Genomic DNA, 19,808 nt, shown 5'->3' on the forward strand with positions numbered 1-19,808 from the left:
ATGAAACAAGTATAAGAAATGTGCAAACATGTTGTAGCAGCAAAGATGCAACTCGATACAGTGTTCGTGTTTAAGGGTCTGTATCAGTCTGTACCTACCTCGTATTAAGGAGATTATTCTCAGGTGCAGGCTGTTAAACACTTCAGAATTAATGACTATAAAGACCCAATGTTATGAGCCTGTCTGGCCATTAGACAAAATGCATTTTATTTCAGGGGCTGACTAAAGGTATGAAACTGTGAAGATCATCATGATAATGCAACTGTGGAAATCGTAAACATATTCTTTGAGTGTGTGGTAAAAACATCCCTGGTCTTCTATCATGTAACTGGATTTGGTGTCTCTGCAACCAAAGACAGTCTGCAGTATTGTTTAACCAGTGTCTGAAAACGCCACAGTCTGAGCGCACCTACAATCCACCAATGATTTGGAATGATCCAACCATTTTCTCTAGGTTTTTCTAATTTATCTCTGAAGAGTTTTATCATACAGACTATTTCAGCACATGCTTAAGCACACAGTGTGTTTAGTGTGTTTTCCATATTCCGCATTTTAGTGAATTATTTGAAAAAAATATTGCAACAAATTTTGTTCTATGATGAAGTTAGTATATTGCTAAAGCTAAAATGCCAAAAATGTTTTTATTTTTCTTTGAATAAACAAAGACATATGAAGCCATCAACCACATGATTCCAGTCCAATTGATTAGACCAGAAACAAAATTGATGTATTGTTATGAGCTGCCATTGTGAGTCGGAAAAAAATATATATGTGAAAGATGCTGTACCTTTAGAGATGTTACAAGCGGTGAGTTTGTGATGGAGCTCTGCATTTCGTGGTGATTGACAGACACCAGATTTGGCCAGTGGAAAAGCAAAAGAGCTGAGTCAAGTTGAGTTGTGTAGGTTCCATTCAGTGGCTATTTTTGCAGGGGTCTCAATGCTTAAGCTGGTTAATAAGTATTGCACAGTGCCTGACTACACAAAATAAATTATTTGTATTTGTTTACTACCAAATTAGCACTTGTCATTAGCTTTAATCAGGTTTCATTAGTATCAGGTTACTTTTTATCAGGTGCCAATATTGTAAACTGTATTTTATGACTAGGCTTGATTTACTTTGAGGACATTCAAACTGTCTCGCACTACAAGCTAGTTTCATTTATGGTGTTTCAAAGCTGGGCGGCATGGTGGTGCAGCAGGTAGTGTCGCAGTCAAACAGCTCCAGGAGCCTGAGGTTGTGGATTCAGGTTTTGCTCCGGTTGACTGTGAGGAGCTTGGTGTGTCCACGTGGGCTTCCTCCCACGGTCCAAAAACACATGTTGGTAGGTGGAATGGCGACTCAAAAGTGTTCATATGTGTGAGTGTGTGTCGCCCATTGAAGGACTGGCAGTCTTCAAGTTAGCACCTAGCTTCAAGTTAGCATCTAGCTAATGCTAAACATAAATAAGCCACACCCTTTTCATATTCATAACCAATTCATTTTGGGTCCTCATTTTGAAAGCGAGAGATGGTTTAGACGAACACTGAAGGAAACGTGTGTTACAATTTTTCGGTGTGCCATTTAACAATAGAAACAATTCAATCATTTTGAAGCAAATTGTGTATGACCTTTACCCTTACACTGACCAGTTTGTAGTTATTTTCAAACTCAATAATCATCACTTTAATCTGTTCAGAAGCATCTGTGTGAGAAACAGATATATATGATAATTACAGGAAAATTGCAGAAATGAAATGATTAATTACAGTTATTGCAATTTATTTTTTTGTAAATGAACTTAGAACAGTCTCTTATCTCATCAAGCAACAACATTCGTAAGTTTATTTTAAATGAAAAAGAGCTTAAGGATATTTTGCCAGTGGATGTCCTGTTTATGTCCCACTAATATGAACAGCTTTAGGTTTGAATCTGCCCCAAAAACACTATTGCGAAAATGGATTTCTCCCTTTATATCTAAATGTGTATAGACTTTAGGTTCCTATTTATGGTAGGAAAACGACAATGGTGGTAAGAAGTGCCTTGTCATCATCTTGCAACAGAGATGCTTACAATCTCAATAAGCTTTGCTTGTGTGGCCCAACTTCAAGGAGTTCAAGTCCTTGCACACATAAACAGCAGGCAGATGGAGAGTGAATGATTGTTTACTGAGCCTCAGATTCTCTAAACAATGGCTCAAATGACACTGAACTCTGGCAACCTAACAGAGAGCCTGTGCTGATCTGTCATTGGTAAATATTTATCCTAATAAAAAAGTGCCCAGTTTTTTCACTGGACAAAGATGTCATATGCACAGTCAAAGGGGCGTCCTTTGCCATGAATTTGTTTTTGTTTTCATTTTGCTTGTTTGGTTTTTGAGAATGTTTGCAGGCCCACCATCACACTGACCGATGCTAAAAGGGAGAAGTATAAATAGAGCCTGGACCTAGTGGAGAGTAAACAAGCTGCCACAGAACGAGAACCTTCAAAAATAAACACAGAATTTATCCTAAACCTGGGACTTGCCTTCGTTTAGTAATTGTAACCTTCCAGTTAAAAATTAAGTGTCCGCTCAGGGGGAGAAGGTTTATTATTGGGCTCGTGGTAATCATTTAAGACTCAAATGAGCAGTTGCACCAATGAGCTCAGCCTGGAGGCCACTTTTGTTGGCAGGAGAAGGGATGAAATAAACGTGATGCCATGTTTCTAATGGTTTTGTGAGGTGCAATGCTAAATGGGGAAGTTACACAAGGGGAACAAAATCACCATGTCTGGGGCCTGGGGGCCCTTCTTAATGACGGTGGACCAGTTTTCTCAAGAACTATGGTTGCAATTTCCCAGTGAAATAAAGGGGGGGATTTTTCCAGCCTATTTGAATGTGTGATATTGGAACCTGCAATCAGCAATTCCCTTTCCCACCTCACACACACACACACACTAACATTGAACACCCAGACAAGATTAGTCATCTTTGTTTCCTTTAAAACAGCCCTTTTCTGTTTTTCCAAACAGTGGGAGTACATTTGCATAACAAGCTAACAAGTTTAATTTCCAGGGGTTGGAGAAGATGACTCAAGAGGTTTACTAGCAGTCCCCCACATATTGTAGACTGTACACCCAGAATACAGAGCTAGCCTTAACCAGCCAAGACTAATTCTGCCTCAAGGACAAAAATATATTTTAATATATAAAAACAAAGACTATCCATTCTTCTGGGTGTGCTCAACAATCCATGACACCAAAAACCAAACAAAGTCTGCAGAAATCCAAGAAATGAATGGGTGACATCTGTAAATAAACAGAGAGTCAGCAGCCCTCTCTTTGGGTGTAACTGACATGTCTGTTGTGGATGAAGAAAACCAAACAGATCTGCTCTACCTTCCCCAGAAAAACAGTGCAAATTCACTATTGGGAAAGTTACAAAAGCAAATCTCATGGTTGAGTACACTTTGGTAAAATAGGGCATAGGCTGCCAAATGGAGAGCCAAGAAGGACATGCATCTTCCGATATTTTTAAGGCTTGGTTCTTAAAATAAATTTTGACAGATTTCTCAGAAAATCCTTCCCTGAAAAGAAAATCCAAGAATGCAAGCAACATTTATAAGGTTCTTTCAGGGAAGAAGTAAAAAAAAAAGTGTGTTGGACATTTGAGGTTTAGTGCTACAGCTTTTCAATGGAGCTACAAATGTAATATAGGTTTAAAAAAAAAACCTAGGAAAAACCACTAGAACACAACTATTGTTAAATATTGCTAGTATTTTGCAGTACATTCTGTATATCTACTTAAGTTTCCAGTTATACCAGAAGGATGTAGTAATTAGTCGTAAAAACATAGTGTCATACTTTTATGTACAACAATGGGAAATTAAACATTAACAGAGTCTTTTAAAAGTTATAGATGCTACTTCTCCTCGCAAATTTACAGGAATTGTTTCTTAGGTTTATGATGTAACAAAACCGTTTGAATATGCCCTTTGGTATTAATTATTTGGTAGGCTGCAGTTTCAAACCCTAAATGCTGCGCTACAGTAAACTAAAAAACACCACATTGATATTTTAACAAGGTAATAATCTAAATTTTACTGGAGGGGATCTTAAAACTTTTTTAAGAGTTGGGAAACTGACACTTCGGGGCATTTGTCAGAGGTACATGTCTCTGAGATGGATTTAGCAGTCTATCATTTGTAACAGCTGAACAGCAACAAACAAAAGGGCCTTGGTTGTTCAGTGTTTGCCATCTACCAGCTCTACAGGTAGCTGAAGAAAGGAGACCCTGACTGTTCCTTCCCTACAAGCTTCAGTGAGAAACCACCCAGCACTCTGGATTCTCGTCATAACTTGCACATTTCTCTTTGTTTATTGATACCCATCAGCACTTTTTCATTTTGCCTTGGGAAGATAAACGTGGAACTCATTCTGTAACCCGTCTCCTACTATTCATCAGGCTATTCGCTTAGATCAGCGAAACAGCTAAACCATGTCAAACGCAGCTGCATGTCAGTAACATTCACATGGCACAGGCAAATATACAAAGCAAAAAGGGATATTTATGTTACTGTTTAATTAATATTTGTGGTGTGATTTATGTCGTCTTTGGCCCATTTTGCTGTAAGAGCACTCTGTTATTATCTATTTAAAAATCAGTTACCTATAGGTTGGTAATAGGGCTGATAGCATCAAGATTAATGTTTGCAGGAATATAGTTATTTCAGTTCAAGAGGAGTCATGCAAAATGTTATGACTGCACGGAAATTATAAATTGACAGGTTTTACTAAAATATCAAATAATGCTAACAAAAAGCAGTAGTAGGTTTTGGGTATATTGACTATATTCTATTATTCTATACACTTTTCATTAAAAGTTGCAGGAATTGGACCTGGAGATAAACCAATGATCATGGAAATCAACGAATACAAATGATAAGGGATTGTTGACTGACAAAACTGTCACAAGAATTGTTGTCATCATGGGTAAATACCAAGTTTGTTCCCACTCTCGTTGTGCGTAGAACAGCCCTCTCTCCAAGACTTCTCCTCACAGTGTGTTCATCTGTCCAATATATTTGTGTTAATATCACTATATCAATATTTTGAAAAAGAGTTGTAAGAAGCAGCTACTGAGTACAATCTATAATGACTAAAAATTGGGTTAAAAAAAAAAGTCTAAAAAGTAGAAATGTAAAAGGTTTGTCATGTCAAAATATGAACGATTTGATCTTTATAAAAATTAGTTTTACAAAGGTGCACTTCTAAACCGCTGCTCTAACACATGCGAAGTAAACTGTTTATGCTGCAAATGATTGAGTAAAATAAATAAAACACTTCTGATAGATACATTCAGCTTAGTTCATGTGGATGGGTGTGTAATGGAGGGCAGGCTTTGAGGTTGCTCCTGGCATGGCATGATTATTTTTATGTCTTTAATAGCACCACAGTTACAGTTGTGAAGGCAAAAAAAAAGAAACGGTTTTCAAAAACCGCAACCTCTCGGATTACAAGCTCTGAGCACTAAAACCTCAGCAGATTGTCTGAAGAGAAGAGCAGCAGTGGTCTGCACACTAAGCAGAATTTCACTTCACTTCACAAAAAAATTAAAAAATCAAATTATTACACGAGGAAAAGGGCCTTTGTCAGAAGCAAGAGGACCACCAACTATACTGATGTCGGCCTTTGCCTTGTCATGTTAAGCCCAGGGTAGGGATTAAATAACAATCTATATAAAGGTTTTGCTTGGTTAAATAATGAAGATTGAAAGATGATAAACTTCAACATATCAATTTAATAAAACATGGCGTCCTCCATACTCTTGATAAATAATATCAGGAACAAAAATAGATTTCCAGGTCTGTAAAATGGCCGCTATTGAACACATTCTGAAAAACTAACCAAGAGGTTAAGAGAAATACACTGCATAATAATAAAATACCATGCATATAAATAACACAGTGCTTTATTAAAATTGACACTACACAAGACCCACCAACACGAGATGAATTGTTGAAGATAGTGAGGGAAATGTGACATGGAGCAGTTGACAGTTGATAAGAATGCAAGAGGAACAATGTCAAGAGAAATGGATGAAATTGACTTTGTTTATGTATCAACGACAGGAGGAGGATTGAAATGTTTTAGGAACAAATTGCGGTACCAATGTTGCCCCCCCCCTCCTCTCCTCACCCCCTTTTTTGGGGGGGTTGATTGATTTTTCCTGTACATGTTCTATATGTATAATGCTTTGGAAATGAGGAAAAGTTAAAAATAAACTAAAAATAATAATAATAATAATTACACTACATCACAAACAAATTTCACATTGGCTTCGTGTCATAATTCTGTTTTAAAAAATTAAATACATTAAAAATTTCAAACAGACAGCATTGTGCCTCGTTTAACGATGTTCTCTTATTTCCAAAGGAACTTCTCATTCTTTTTCCAAAGATGGGAGCCTTCAAATTTATTTTCAGTTTTGGACCTTCCAGTGACATCAACACTCCTACAAAGCTTCTCCACCTGAGACAGGTCTGTTAGCTTGTTAATGCTCTCCTCATTCCCCTCATTCAGTATATCCCAGAAGTCTTTTCCTCTGTTCTTTGTTCTCTCTGTGGGTGAGGGCAGGAGATCTGATGTTGGCTTGGACCGTTCTACACATTTCTTGGGTCTGAAGAGGTCATCGAGGATGGAGGTGTCACCTATCAGGTCAGTAAGAGCTTTGTCTGACTGGACACTGACAGGGTCCTTATGGTCAGCTTTGGAGAACCGGGGTGATTCTGCAGGGGACAGTGCTTGGTCCTTAGAAGCCTGTCTGACTCGTGATGATCTAGAGGTACAATTTACCCTAATGGATAGGCTTTTTTGAGGGGCACGCTCCATGTCTGTTGTGGGTCTAAGAGGTAGTGCACTTGGACCTCCACCTGACTCAGGTGAAGAAGACAAATTCTTAATTTCAAGTCGAGTTTGACAATTAGAGTTATAATGAAGACCTGTAGCGTTTTGTGCATTAGACATTCTCTTCTTTTTTACAGTTTTCTTTTCCTCCTCTACTGCTTGTCCTTCATCTAGAGGTCTCTGAGCTAAATAAAGCGACTGCTTTGAGGTAGTTCTTTGCCTTTTCACATTGGATGTGGAGGGGGGTGGTGGAATGGGTGGTTTCAGTTTAGTTTCAGGTTTAAGAAAGGTCCGTTCAATGAGGTCAGTGAGTTCAGGGCTCTTGTGGCTGTAGAATCTGCGCAATTTGGTCAGGCGCTGAGAAGAGTTGCTCTGCACAAGTTCTTCCGCAAACTCCTCCACAGACTTAGCACCAAAGAACCGTGCCATTTCTTCTAGCTGCAGTCTGCAGGTTCAAAAAAACATCCACTAAAGCTTTCACAAAAGAGTAGACTGTGACAGACACATACATATTTAAAGGTTGTAATTACCAGTCAAAATGGTACAATGTTTTACATTTCTAAAAATTTCTATCATTCGCCTTTATTTCAGCTTCCATTCTTTTGGGAACATTGTTTAGGATTTTCAGACAAATCTGCGGTATATATATATATATATTTTTTCTGGAAATTAAATAAATGAAGTGTCAAACAGAGTAAATCTGTTAAAAAGTGCACCTTGTAACTAAAATACTACAAAAATTGCATGCGGCATGACATCTTTTGAGAGGCTGCTGCTATTTGAAGGAAAAACAATGTAGAAAGCAGAAGCTATAAAATAGCCATGTGTGGTTTCAAATCATTTAACAAATAATTGAGGGGAAAACTTGTATAAATAAACACGTATTTTCCCCTCATTACAGGGTCTAACAGTATGATTTGGGAGATATAAGGGTCTGTCCTTATGGCTAGTGGTGAGGTAAAAGGCTTTCATAGAGCAGGGTTTTACTCATGACTTGATGTGTTTTGGCCAGGCTTGGGAAAGGGGTGGGTGAGAGGGCTCCGGGGTGGTCTCTCCCCCTCCCCCAGGGGCCAGGCGGGGGCGCAGAACACCATAACTGTGGAGAGAACTGGCGCATGGCCTCACACTACCAGGAATTTCCTTTCGCTCTGTGTGTGCATATGTACATATGAGTGTGCATTCCGATTAAAATGGCAACTTTAAGTAGATCACTGCAGAAATGCAGGTCTTAAGTGTCTAAATTGTACGGATAGAGACGTACGGATAGAGAAGTTTATTCAGATTCATTGCGAGCGCAAGTGTGTACAAGTTTCTAAAGTTTACTTTTAGTATTTACTAAAGATGTACAATTACACTATTACAAACAACTTATTAGTCTTCCTCACCATGTTTCTTAGAATGTTAGAAATAACAATCAACTTGCAAAAAGAAAAGCAAGTCAATACAATAACAAATGAAAAAACAAGATTTCAAAAAAATTTGAAATATTTAGATTAAATGGAAGTCCTGGCATCCATACAACGTATGGTAGACAAAACAGTCACCATCAGATAAACATTACTTTTGCCTTTATAGATAAGAGAAAATCCAACCCCCCTCTTGCTTCAGTTCTAAAAATCCACAGGTGTTTCTATTCACTAAAAAAGTGAAGGTGAAAACATATATCCTTCCAAAAAAAGTCTCTTAAAAAGAGTGGTAGCTGTGAAAGAGGCATTGTGTGAGCATACTAAAAAAAACGCTCTATTCTATTCTTTAAAAAGTAATACATTTAATAAATGACCATTTTGTTTGGAAATGAAATTAATCGAGACTGGTAACTGACATATGCAGAGTACTGTAACTGGCACAGAATTGTAAACCATCATTTGATATTCCTCAGCATGCATCCAGCAGAAGCTTGAAGAAAACAAGGAAAAATATATCTTACTTGCGGACAGTTGCAGGCGTCTCCCCAACACTAATGGTTGCATTCTCAGTATAATAGGTAGTTGTGATGGAGTGCGTGACCTGATAATCTTGAGGAGGCCCATTGTGGTCTACTTGCTTCTCGCCACCAACTGCGATCATAGGCTCAGATAACTGGGCCATTTCAGACTGGGTCTACCACATTGACAGATACAAATGAATATTCTCAAAAAGACATTACATAACAAATGTCCTTTAAAATGTGAACAAGTACAAACCTGGATTAGTTCTATGCTTAGATTTTTGATCATAACAATATAAAATTCTATTACATAAAATTGTTTAATTGCCATTGGTGGAACATATGTACTTCTTTACTGTACTTGTCTACGATTGTGGGGAAATGCTGTTCTCTACAGAAGAAGGCTGAACTGTATGTTTGAGGGAATAACACGACTGTTGTTTCTACATGGCACAATCTACAATGTTTGAATTACCATAAAAACTAATTTGTTACACGAGTTGTTTGGTTTTGTAGCACGTTCTGTCTGTGTTTTGTGCTTTCCTGAATTTTGAGTCAGCTCCATCTACAGCAAAATAACTCAATATTACCCACCTATGGAACAGAAATAGAGCAATACCCTCATCTTGATTCATGCTATTCAACATTTGGAAGGCCCTTAGTTTTGTAAAACCCTCCAATATAACGTGTTACTGGTGTGAGCAGGGAAAGAAAGCCTAGCATGCCAGAGCAAGACCCTTTGTTTTTTTTTAACCCATTTACAGACACTGGGGTTTAGTAAACACATTAGACCAGTTTCCAGAACACAGATTGGAGAGCTATCAAATGGTGAAGAAACATCCTCACAATTTTAGAAAGTGTTAATTTTTTATTAAAATTTTGAATGTAAGTTTAGTGCCTTTAAGTGATTTATTATTCTGACTTATTTGTTTACATTCACTCCAATACATTTAAAAAATTAAAAACATTTCATTAACCTTCACCCTGAACAGGGAGAGTTGTTAATTGTATATAAAATAGTAATTTATTTATGTAAACCAATCACAGCTCAACACAAATGTTGCTCTAAATACGATTAGTCCATTCATAGTTTAGACACGATACTGTCTCAGCTTTATTTTTACATAGCCTACATAATGTTGCATTATAATTCTTCATACAAATAAAAGGACTGAATCCTTTTTGATAAAGAAAATTATTTTCTCAAACATATAATACACTACAATATCATGGTCCCTGTATTATTACTGGATCGTAAAGTACCCACAATCCCATACTCTGAATATCATGTCATATACAATGATGCAAATAATTAACTTCTCCAACTTAATAATCCTCAGTTTGACAATGCACTTCATGGTCATACCTCGGCTGTGTCAGAGATGTGGTTGGCTGGCAGCTGTGAGTGCTTGTTGAGTTCAAACACATCTCGTAAGGCAGCACGGCTGAGGCGGTTTTCTGCCTTGCTTGAGCCCACAACTTTCTGATTGGAATGGGTGTAGGTTACTTCTTGAAGACCACCTATGAATAAAACAATTTATTTTTTAAGTTGTAACTTCTAGTAAATTCTACAAATTTATTGGATTAATACAAAGGTGCACAGAACATCTGTATTAGAAAGTGAACAGTTCACATAGGCTTCGTTTTAACAGCAGGCCAAACTGAACTGTTTTCTAAATCAGATTTTTATAATAAATTTACATTTCAAATGTCAAGTGAGCAAGCGCGATTGGTGTGGTCTGTTTTTTAATCATATTTGCCCACATAGCCACATTGGTAATGACATAGACATGAGTATATAGAAAGCAGGAAGGCAAAAGCGAGAAGCTACCACCATTATGAAAATAGTTCTGGGATCGTAATTAAATCAGTTTTAAAAATCACAAACATGTGGTGTGAATTAGATCAGAAAAAGTCAGATTTCACATGGTTTGTGTCATTCATACTGCAGAGAATATGCCCTGCATAAATAATATACAGTAAAAAAATTCCTGGCTGAACAAGACTATAGTAACACTAAAAACCGTACCTAATAAATAATCTATAGTTCCATTGTTGGTGTCTGGTCTTGAATGAGGGGGTGGGCTTTTTAATCCTGAAAACCTGACTAATTTCTGAGCAGTGCCCTTTGTACTCCATGGGTGGCTGGAGACTGAAATTTTGAGTAGTGGAGATGAGACACGGTTTGGTTTGGACTTCACCCTTCTCACTGGAGCTTCATCTTCAGATGAGGTAAAACTCTCGATCTCCTCTTCATGTCTCTGCCTTCTTACTTCAGATTTCTCATTTTCCAGCCTCTGCCCATTACCACCACCCTTGGTGTGCCTCAACTGTGCCCCACTATAATGTTGTTGAACACCTAAATCCTCAGACTCCTCCATGTTTACTGCATGATCTGTTAGCTCAGAGTTGGTATTTACTGGATATTCACAAGCCCTCCTGGTTGAAGCTTTTTCTCCCTCCTCTTCCTCCTCCTCCTCTGAGTTACTGGACAGCAACCAGCCTGCCTGAGCACTCTTCCTTTTAGCTGCTTGGACCTCCTCTTGGTCCCAGGCCTCCCAGTTCTCATTATCACTCTCCTCACTGCTTTCTGTCACAATTTGTGTCCTGTTTGCTGCATGATTTTGCAGCAAAGCAGATAGGCCCATGTTGCCACAGCCAATGCTGGCTCCAGATTCCTCTCTTGGGTTTGGATCTGTGGATGTGGATTTGGAGTTGCAGGGATCCTCATCTTCACTGGCACTGCTAAAGTCCAGAACTCCACTGTTAGCAAACCTGGCACTACTGCTACAGGGAACTGTTGATCCACCTGCTTGATCTGCAGAAACGTTTTCCGAAGGTGGTGCTGGATCCTGCAGTGACATAAATGAAATAAAATTATCTTTTATATATAAGCCCCCCCCACACACACACACAGTGATTCAACAGTGATTCTTTAAGAAATAATATAATGTGTTATGAAACATTAAAGGCAACAACAATTGTGGGGAAGCGCAGTTCGAAGTTCGCATCTTTTAGGGTGGAATGGTGTTCTTGAGCTTGGAGATTAATTTAAGTGATCTGAAACAGCAAAAATCAGTAAATATTACCCAGCTATGGAGCAGGAATACAGAAATCCTCATGTCTGTTCATGCTTTCAACATTTGGTGTTCTCTCCATTGTCTAAAAATACTCTAAACAATGCCTCTGCAATGAGCAAAGAGAGCAAGAGAAAGCCTAGCATACCGGACAGAGACATGTTATTTTTTATTCATTTACAACACTGGGGTTTCATAAACACACTAGGCGTGATTCCAGCTCAAAAACAGACTGGAGAGCTAGCAAAAGGAAAGAAAAAATCCTCTTAATTTAATAAAATGTTTTTGATTACAATCGTGAACTTCGCCTTTAAATGTCCTGCAGTTGTTTCAGTACAAAATACTGCATGTTGTGCATATTAATTGCTACCAGAATAATACAGGGGTGCATTTTCAACCCCCTAAAAAAGAACATGTTTGTATCCACACCGTTTGAAGCTGTTTGTAGCAACACTTTGATTCCAGGCTTTGGCTGATGATGATTTCTGTTTTTCAGCCTCCTAAGAGACCTACATGTGAGAAGTTTCTCAACAGGGACAGTTAGATAAGTTCTTCTGCTGGGTAAATAAACGCAGTAAAGATAGCACACACTTCCGTGTGGTCTTCACCAGTGGGCCAGAGAGGGGGGTTAATTACGACCATGTGTTGGCTGTCGTACCCATCTTTTCCGTGGGAATGGAAGGATGGTGGGATGTCTGGGAACAAGGAAGGGAGAGATGGATGGGAAAGAGGAGTGTTCCCGTCAAGGGTCTATGAAAGGGCGGCTACTCACCGGCTCTTGCATCCTCTCCTCCATTCCTTGTGTGCTGGCCATCCTGATACCCGTCTCAACTTGGCCCTCTCTCTGTGACACACACCACTTTTGTATGAGGTTGGTGAGAAAGTATTGATTTTAACAGCTGATTAAAAATATATATCTTATTTCTTTCTTTTACAGATCAAAATTCATGCTGAATTGTTTTATTGATGGCGTATGGGTTCACTCAGAAGTGTCCAAAACTTGGTTAGGACACCTTTCATCAGCAACAAAATAACAACAAAAAAAGATAGTGGCTAAAAATGGCTCTAACCTCTATAATCTGGTGTGTAAGACAGGTTCCATTCGTCTGCAGCCGGAAAAGGTTCTGGATGCCAAATAGCTCTCCAGCTTGGCCATCTGCACCCTGCACGGCCTCAAAGTAGCGCCTTGCATTCTCCCGACCAATAACAGATGACTGCAGTTGCTACATAGCCCAGATAAAAGTATCCCAATCAGATTTTAATACTGAGTATGAGTTCGGTATTTTTAGCTTTTGTGAGTGATGTACCTGTTTGTAAATCTGACGCAGATAAATGATCTCCTCAACAGAGCCCAGAGAGATGAGCCTAAATACTGTCACATCCTTACACTGTCCAATGCGATAAGCCCTATGCATTAAAATAAACCAATGAAAAACTGTAAACTGGTATTATTTCTGATACTACTACAATTTACTCTAACCCATGTATTTTAAGCCTTTAGGTCCCCTTACTATTGGCCACTAAGCACTGCCACGTGTTTAAAACACTAATAATGTTACTGGGTAGCAACAGTGAAAAGAGAGGGATCTGCAGTTTCAAAGGAGAAAAGTAGTGCAGCTCAACACTGTTACACACTGCCAGCTCCTGGTTAGAGATTCATAGGTCAATACAATGATCTGTGTATGTTTTGGCTACTTGATTTTTGTTTTAAAATTAGAAAATGTTAAACAGGATACAACGCGTTTTCCAATTTTTCTAAAATAAGTAAAAGGAATGGCCAATAGGTTAAAAGGACCTTTCTCAAATTACCCATTCCCAATTCCTGAAAATGGTTCCCCGACTACAGGTTTGCAAACCCACCTATCAATTGCTTGAAGGTCATTTGCTGGATTCCATGTTGGATCAAAAAGTACAACAACATTAGCCCCAACAAAGTTCAGTCCAAGACCACCAGCCCTTTAGGAAAACATTAAGCTAGTTATTAACATTAAAGTAAAAACTTAAGAAAATGTACATACACAAATATGCATACTTTATATTCCTGGCAGCTTTAAAATGAATTTGTTCTATGAAAAATTCTTATGATCAATACCAATATTAGTTCTATTAACCTAAAATTCTTATAACATATAACACCTGTTGATAAATGTATATTTTATTTTAAAAGATTATTTTTTTAAACTACCTAGTTTTTTTTAATCCTCATTTGTTAGAACATGTAATTCTCAGACTAAACGTCAGAATACATCATGTACTGTTTTGTTATTTTAACTAAGTTGATGTTTCTTCACTGAAAAACTGCAATTTCAAATGTAGAGGGGGAAAAAAATCACAATTTATAGTTCTTTTGCTGATACTATTCAGGTATTAAATATTGGCTGATTTCATTAATTTACCAATTTATTGGTCAATTCCTAGTATTATAACAAATGAAAATGACAACACTTTTCATCTATTATTTCACTCACAAGGTAGAAACCAGGCAAATGTTGATATCATTTGAGCTGTTGAATTCTTTGACTATGTGAACACGGTCCTTAGACTTGGTTGTTCCATCCAGCCTGCGGTACTCCAGACCCTCAGCCATGCAGTAACTCTCCAGAATATCCAGAAGCTGTAGAAGGACAGCCCAGTGATTTTTGCTTCATATTAGCTCAAAACAATATGTAATTTATGATTGGTTTAGTACAAATTTGAATAAAATGTGCAAAAACCCACAAAATATACCAAAATATAAAAAATAGGCTGATTACTACAAGGCACACATATAGTCTTCTACACAATTGTAAAAACCTCACCTTAGTAGAAAGAGAAAAAAGAAGAACTTTGTCCTTCTTCATGATAAAGTGATTCAGTAACCTTTGCAGAACCTGGAAAACAAGATGATTCACTATAAAAAACAAGGCTTTACACAAAGTTTTTTACATAGTAAAAACAATGTCTCTCTGAAAGAAGAAGAGTGAATGAGGGATTCACGTTAACACTGGCCTGCTGTCTCCCTTCTTTCCATATCTGATGTGGAAGAATGTGCAGTGTGTTTACTCTGCTGAGTGTGCCAGAAATGGAGCATCTGCCAATAACAGCACCCTCAAGATGCTCTGCTGATGGGGGGAGAAAAGTCTTTGGAGGGACTTTAAGAACAGCTAAATACTGCCCTTGTTATTTCCCAAGGAAGTGTGTCCACGGCTAGTGAGGCAAGACTGCTCCAGGCCGGATCTGGCCAAGGGAGGGATTATTCATGCCCTTAACACAAGGGCAAAATCTCAAATGAGAACTCAGACTGGCAATCAGTGCTGATGGCAAAGCAACTGTACAAACCTACAGCAGTAAATACTGTAGCTTAAAGGCCTTAAAGCTCCCTCAGATTGTTTTAAGTAGCACACAAAATGTCTTACCTTCATTTTTCCACTGTACTTCGGGTCTGACATGGTTTCAAATGCTGCCTTCTTACACCTTTCTTTAAAATCTGGAAACTTCTTAAAGACTTGCTCACAAATAGCAGCCACATATTTGTCCTAGGATAAAAAGAATAGGATATATTTGATAGTATTTCATATTCCTTAGTAATCAGTGAGCACAGATATGAACTGACTTGCAGTTCACACCTTAGTTTGTTTCTCTGTTAATAAAATTGGTTCTTTAGGTTGAGATTTATGGAGCCCCAGCTGTCCGAATCAATGTTCGCACACTGCATTTTCTAAGCAGAAAAGTTTATCCATGGCAGTGACAACTTATTTTCCTCATAAAATGTCTGACAGCATACAAAAATCCCACATGGACTTTGTTAAAAGTTGAATATAAATATTCCTTTGATTGGGATTTTAAATGTGCGGGTTTTTTTACATTTATAATTAGCATAATAAGTGTTAGGAATTGTTAGATTTTGTCTGTATTTGAAAACACTGACTAACTGCATGTTTCAGCAGAAAGAGGTACTAATGAATCCTATTTAAAATTATGATTAATGCAGTGCAGTTTGTAAAACTCATATTTTTGCTAAGTAATTTCAGCATTACCTCTATTAAAATCTCAGAAAGCAATAATACTCTATGATGCATGTCCTGTATTTTCGTAAAGTTACACATAAACATGGATTGATATAATATCTACAGCAAATGTACTGCTATACATTTCTGTCGAAAGAGATAATGACTATGGTTCATCGTCATTGCAAAATGTTGAGACTGGGATTTCTATATAATGAAAAAATATTTAGTGATACCGATGCAGTAAAATGCATGGTAGCAGGTGTTTTATTAAGCACAACATTGTCTAAATAATATGCTCTGTTGCTTTCAATATTATATGACCCATAACAGTAATATCAAACAATAATAAGATTATCATGCACACCTAACATCAGTACAGTGCCTCCAAATAGCTACCTGCATTTTGCTTGTTCCTTCCTTTGTCTGCAGCAAGGCAACATGATTAGCAACCTTTCTCAGAATAGCAAGATAGCTGAAGTAGAGGTGTCTGATTGGAGCACCATCTGAATTGTACTTGTAGCAGCACTTCCTCCTGGAGTGTCCACTGCCACAGCGACACTTCTCTGAACTCTGCAGCAGCAGCATCACATCATCAGTATCCAGCACAGCCTGGTACACCGACTGTTGGAAGTCTGTCAGGGAGCAGTACACAACCTAAATGTAAGAATAACAAATAATTAGCATATCATTGCTGTCAGAACAAAACCTCATATCTTCAAATACATACCCACTTTAAAGGAGAAAGAAAAAATATTTTAAACTAAGGATGTAAGTTAATGTTGCATGAAATAATTCATTGTCATTCTGGATCATTTCTATTGTTGTTTGTCATGAAATACAGTCAAAATAACCGTTGGTGAACTTGTATTTAACAGACAAAAGAACAAACTGAAGATTCTCAATGTTTTTAGTTGAGTTTAATTCTATTTATTTATTATTTTTTAATATAAGAAAATTTAGGAACCAATGCCTGAAATACACTCAAAAAATGCTGGTTAAAATCATCTTTTCTTTTAATTACACGTTCAAATCGTTTGGAAATTGAAAATACTAATTCCTGCTGTATTCTTATCTTTGGTACATAGAATCATACATTCAATTTACCCCTAAAACAAGTGGCAACATGAACTCTGACCACAGAACACGTTTTCACGTCTTTTGGTCCATGTCAAATGACTTTTCTGACTGAAATAAAATCTGGCACAACATGGTGAACCATAACCCATCCTTGCTTGCAAAGACTAAGCCTTTGGTGGATGCTCTTTTTATACCCTATCGTGATTACATGCTACCAGTTAAACTGATCTTTGTGAAGCCTTCCAGAACAGTGTTACTTCTATAACCTCTGTTCCAACATTTACAAAATTGAAAAAGTTCCAACAATATTTACAAAATACGATTAGGTTTGTCATTGAAAACAATGAAAATGTTTTGTGTGTAGTTTTATCAGTTAGGTAAAAGTCTTCTACACTGATTTAACAAATTACAGTTTTTAGATTTTATAATATTTTAGTATTTTTAGAATGTGCCCCAACTATTCTATTCTAGCAATGATGTTTGTACATGAAACTGGACCTAAGTATCTTTCATGACAACTACTGAAGGAGAGAGAAAAAAAAAACTGCACCAGATTTATAAAATAATACATACATTATAAAGCAAATGCATACATTCTAAACAGAACCTAAAATATGTTGATCATTTTGTAGATGTGTGTGTTTAGACAAGACCGAATTGAACACAGTTGTCTCAAAGCTCACCCGGTCATTTTTTTGGGGAAGCTGATCACTGATGAGGACTTTAGTTCTCCTGAGGAACCAACGGGACAACCTTTTAGCCAGAGTCTCAACTGCCTGGCGGCCCTCTGCTAACACCCTCTTCGTCGCACTGTGTTTCTGGCCCTGTTCAATGGGGTTTGAGAACCTGTTCTTAAAAGCCCCCAGTGTACCGAGACATCCAGGGATGGCCCTGAAACCACAAAACAAAATGATGAGGTATGATGATGCATTTTGGACTCAGGCTTGAGAGAAAATACACATCACTGTAAATAGCAGGGTCCATCCATGACTCACCAGTCCATGACACACCAGAGTTCCTCCAAATTGTTCTGGAGTATTGTGCCCGTCAATCCCACACGCACTTTACATTTCAGCCCTTTCATTGCCTGAGTGATTTGAGACTTGTGGTTCTTCAGCTTGTGTGCTTCATCCACAATAACAGCAGCCCAGTCAATGCTGTAAAGAAAAAGGTTAATTAATGGTCGTGTTTGAAATAGCCTTCTGCCTACCCACATATCAGTATATATATATATAGATAGATAGATAGAGAGAGAGAGAGAGAGAGAGAGAGAGAGATATTTAAAATGACAACTGTTACAGCATGAGCCCAACAATTATAAAGAGAGACCCAGAGAGACCCATTTCAAAAAATTACAGTATCATAGAAACGTTGATTAGTTTCCATAATTCCATTCAAAAAGTTAAACTTTCATAGATTATAGATTCAGGACCCAAAATCTAAACAATTTCAAGTATTTATTTGTTTATTTTCACACAATTTCACATCATAAAACCCACGAAAACAAGATTTCAAAAAATTAGAATACTGTGGAGAAAACAGCCCAAATTTTGCAGGGCATGAATGTTTTAAACTGAGTGCAACACACCTGCACAGGTTTCCCCAGGTGTCATTAAATTGCTTCAGTTTGGTTCAATTGTCTCAGTTCGGTTCAATATGGGGAAGACTGCAGACATAACTGGCCAGAAGACCATCATTGATACCCTCCATAGAATGGGTAAGCCACAAAAGTTCATAGCTAAGAAGCCTGGCTGTTCACAGAGTGCTGTGTCCAAGCATATCAATGGAAAGTCTTGTGGAAGGACAAAATGTGGCAGGAGAAGATGCATCAGCAAAAGAGATGACTGTGGATTTCAGCAGATTATCAAAAAGAGAAGATTCAAGAATCTCGCAGAGATCCAGAAAGATTGGAATGAGGCAGGAGTCACAGCTTCAAAAACCACCACATTCAGAAGCTTTCGGGAGATTGGCTACAACTGTCTGGCTACTCGGGTCAAGCCACTTCTGAACCTGAGCCAACGTAGGAAGAGTCTCAACTGGACCAAGGACAAGAAGGGATGGACGGTTGGCCAGTGGTCCAAGGTCCTCTTTTCCGATAAAAGTAAAGTGTGCCTTTCATTCAGGAATCAAGGTCCAAGGGTTTGGAGGAAGACGGGTGAGGAACAGAACCCAATCTGCTTGAGGGCCAGTGTGAAATATCCACAGTCATTCATGATTTGGGGTGCAATGTCTGGTGCAGGTGTTGGTAAACTCTGCTTTCTTAAATCCAAGGTCACGGCAACAGTCTACCAGAATGTTTTAGAGGACTTCATGATTCCTCCTGCTGAGGATCTGTATGGAGATGCAGATTTCATCTTGCAGCAGGACCTGGCCCCTGCCCATGCCGCCAGAAGCACCAAAGCCTGGTTTGATGCCCATGCCATCACAGTGCTTGACTGGACAGCCAACTCACTGGACCTAGAATCTATGGGGTATTCTCAAGAGGAAAATGAGGGCCACCAGACCCAAAAACAAAGAAGAGCTGACAGCAAGCGTCTAGGAAATCTAGGCTTCCATAACTCCCAGACAATGCCACAGGCTGATTGCCTCAATGCCACATCGCATCGAGGCAGTGATTAAAGCAAAAGGATTCCCAACCAAGTATTGAAGATTGACATATCGTTTTGAAAGTACGATATTTTGATTATTTGATGTGATCCTAATTTATTTTTTTTCTGCAAAAACTGAGTAGTAGTTTGGGTTGATTTCTCCACAGTATTCTAATTTTTTTAAATCCTGTTTTCATGTGTTTTATGCTGGAAGCCCAAATTATGTGAAAATAAACAAATAAATACTTGAAATCTTTTAAATTGTGGGCCCTGAATCTATAAATCT

General features: G+C 38.0%; 1 protein-coding gene across 2 annotated transcripts in view; it reads right to left on the reverse strand.

The window, feature by feature from the left end:
* Positions 1-5,746: 5,746 nt before the first annotated feature.
* ercc6l2 (excision repair cross-complementation group 6-like 2) overlaps positions 5,747-19,808 on the reverse strand; it is a 17,295-nt gene continuing 3,233 nt past the window's right edge. For both annotated transcript variants that reach the window (XM_066644322.1, XM_066644321.1), the window contains 14 exons: positions 17,930-18,091; positions 17,618-17,825; positions 16,254-16,511; positions 15,264-15,383; positions 14,667-14,738; positions 14,337-14,482; positions 13,729-13,824; positions 13,176-13,275; positions 12,939-13,091; positions 12,641-12,712; positions 10,821-11,643; positions 10,158-10,312; positions 8,792-8,964; positions 5,747-7,309 (listed from right to left, as the gene is read on the reverse strand). In XM_066644322.1, coding sequence (XP_066500419.1) covers positions 6,382-7,309; positions 8,792-8,964; positions 10,158-10,312; positions 10,821-11,643; positions 12,641-12,712; positions 12,939-13,091; positions 13,176-13,275; positions 13,729-13,824; positions 14,337-14,482; positions 14,667-14,738; positions 15,264-15,383; positions 16,254-16,511; positions 17,618-17,825; positions 17,930-18,091 — 3,466 coding nt within the window. In that variant the 3' untranslated portion in view covers positions 5,747-6,381. The remainder of the gene's footprint in view (positions 7,310-8,791; positions 8,965-10,157; positions 10,313-10,820; positions 11,644-12,640; positions 12,713-12,938; positions 13,092-13,175; positions 13,276-13,728; positions 13,825-14,336; positions 14,483-14,666; positions 14,739-15,263; positions 15,384-16,253; positions 16,512-17,617; positions 17,826-17,929; positions 18,092-19,808) is intronic.

This window comes from Hoplias malabaricus, chromosome 14 (genome assembly GCF_029633855.1).
Source record: "Hoplias malabaricus isolate fHopMal1 chromosome 14, fHopMal1.hap1, whole genome shotgun sequence".
Taxonomy (NCBI): Eukaryota; Metazoa; Chordata; class Actinopteri; order Characiformes; family Erythrinidae; genus Hoplias; species Hoplias malabaricus.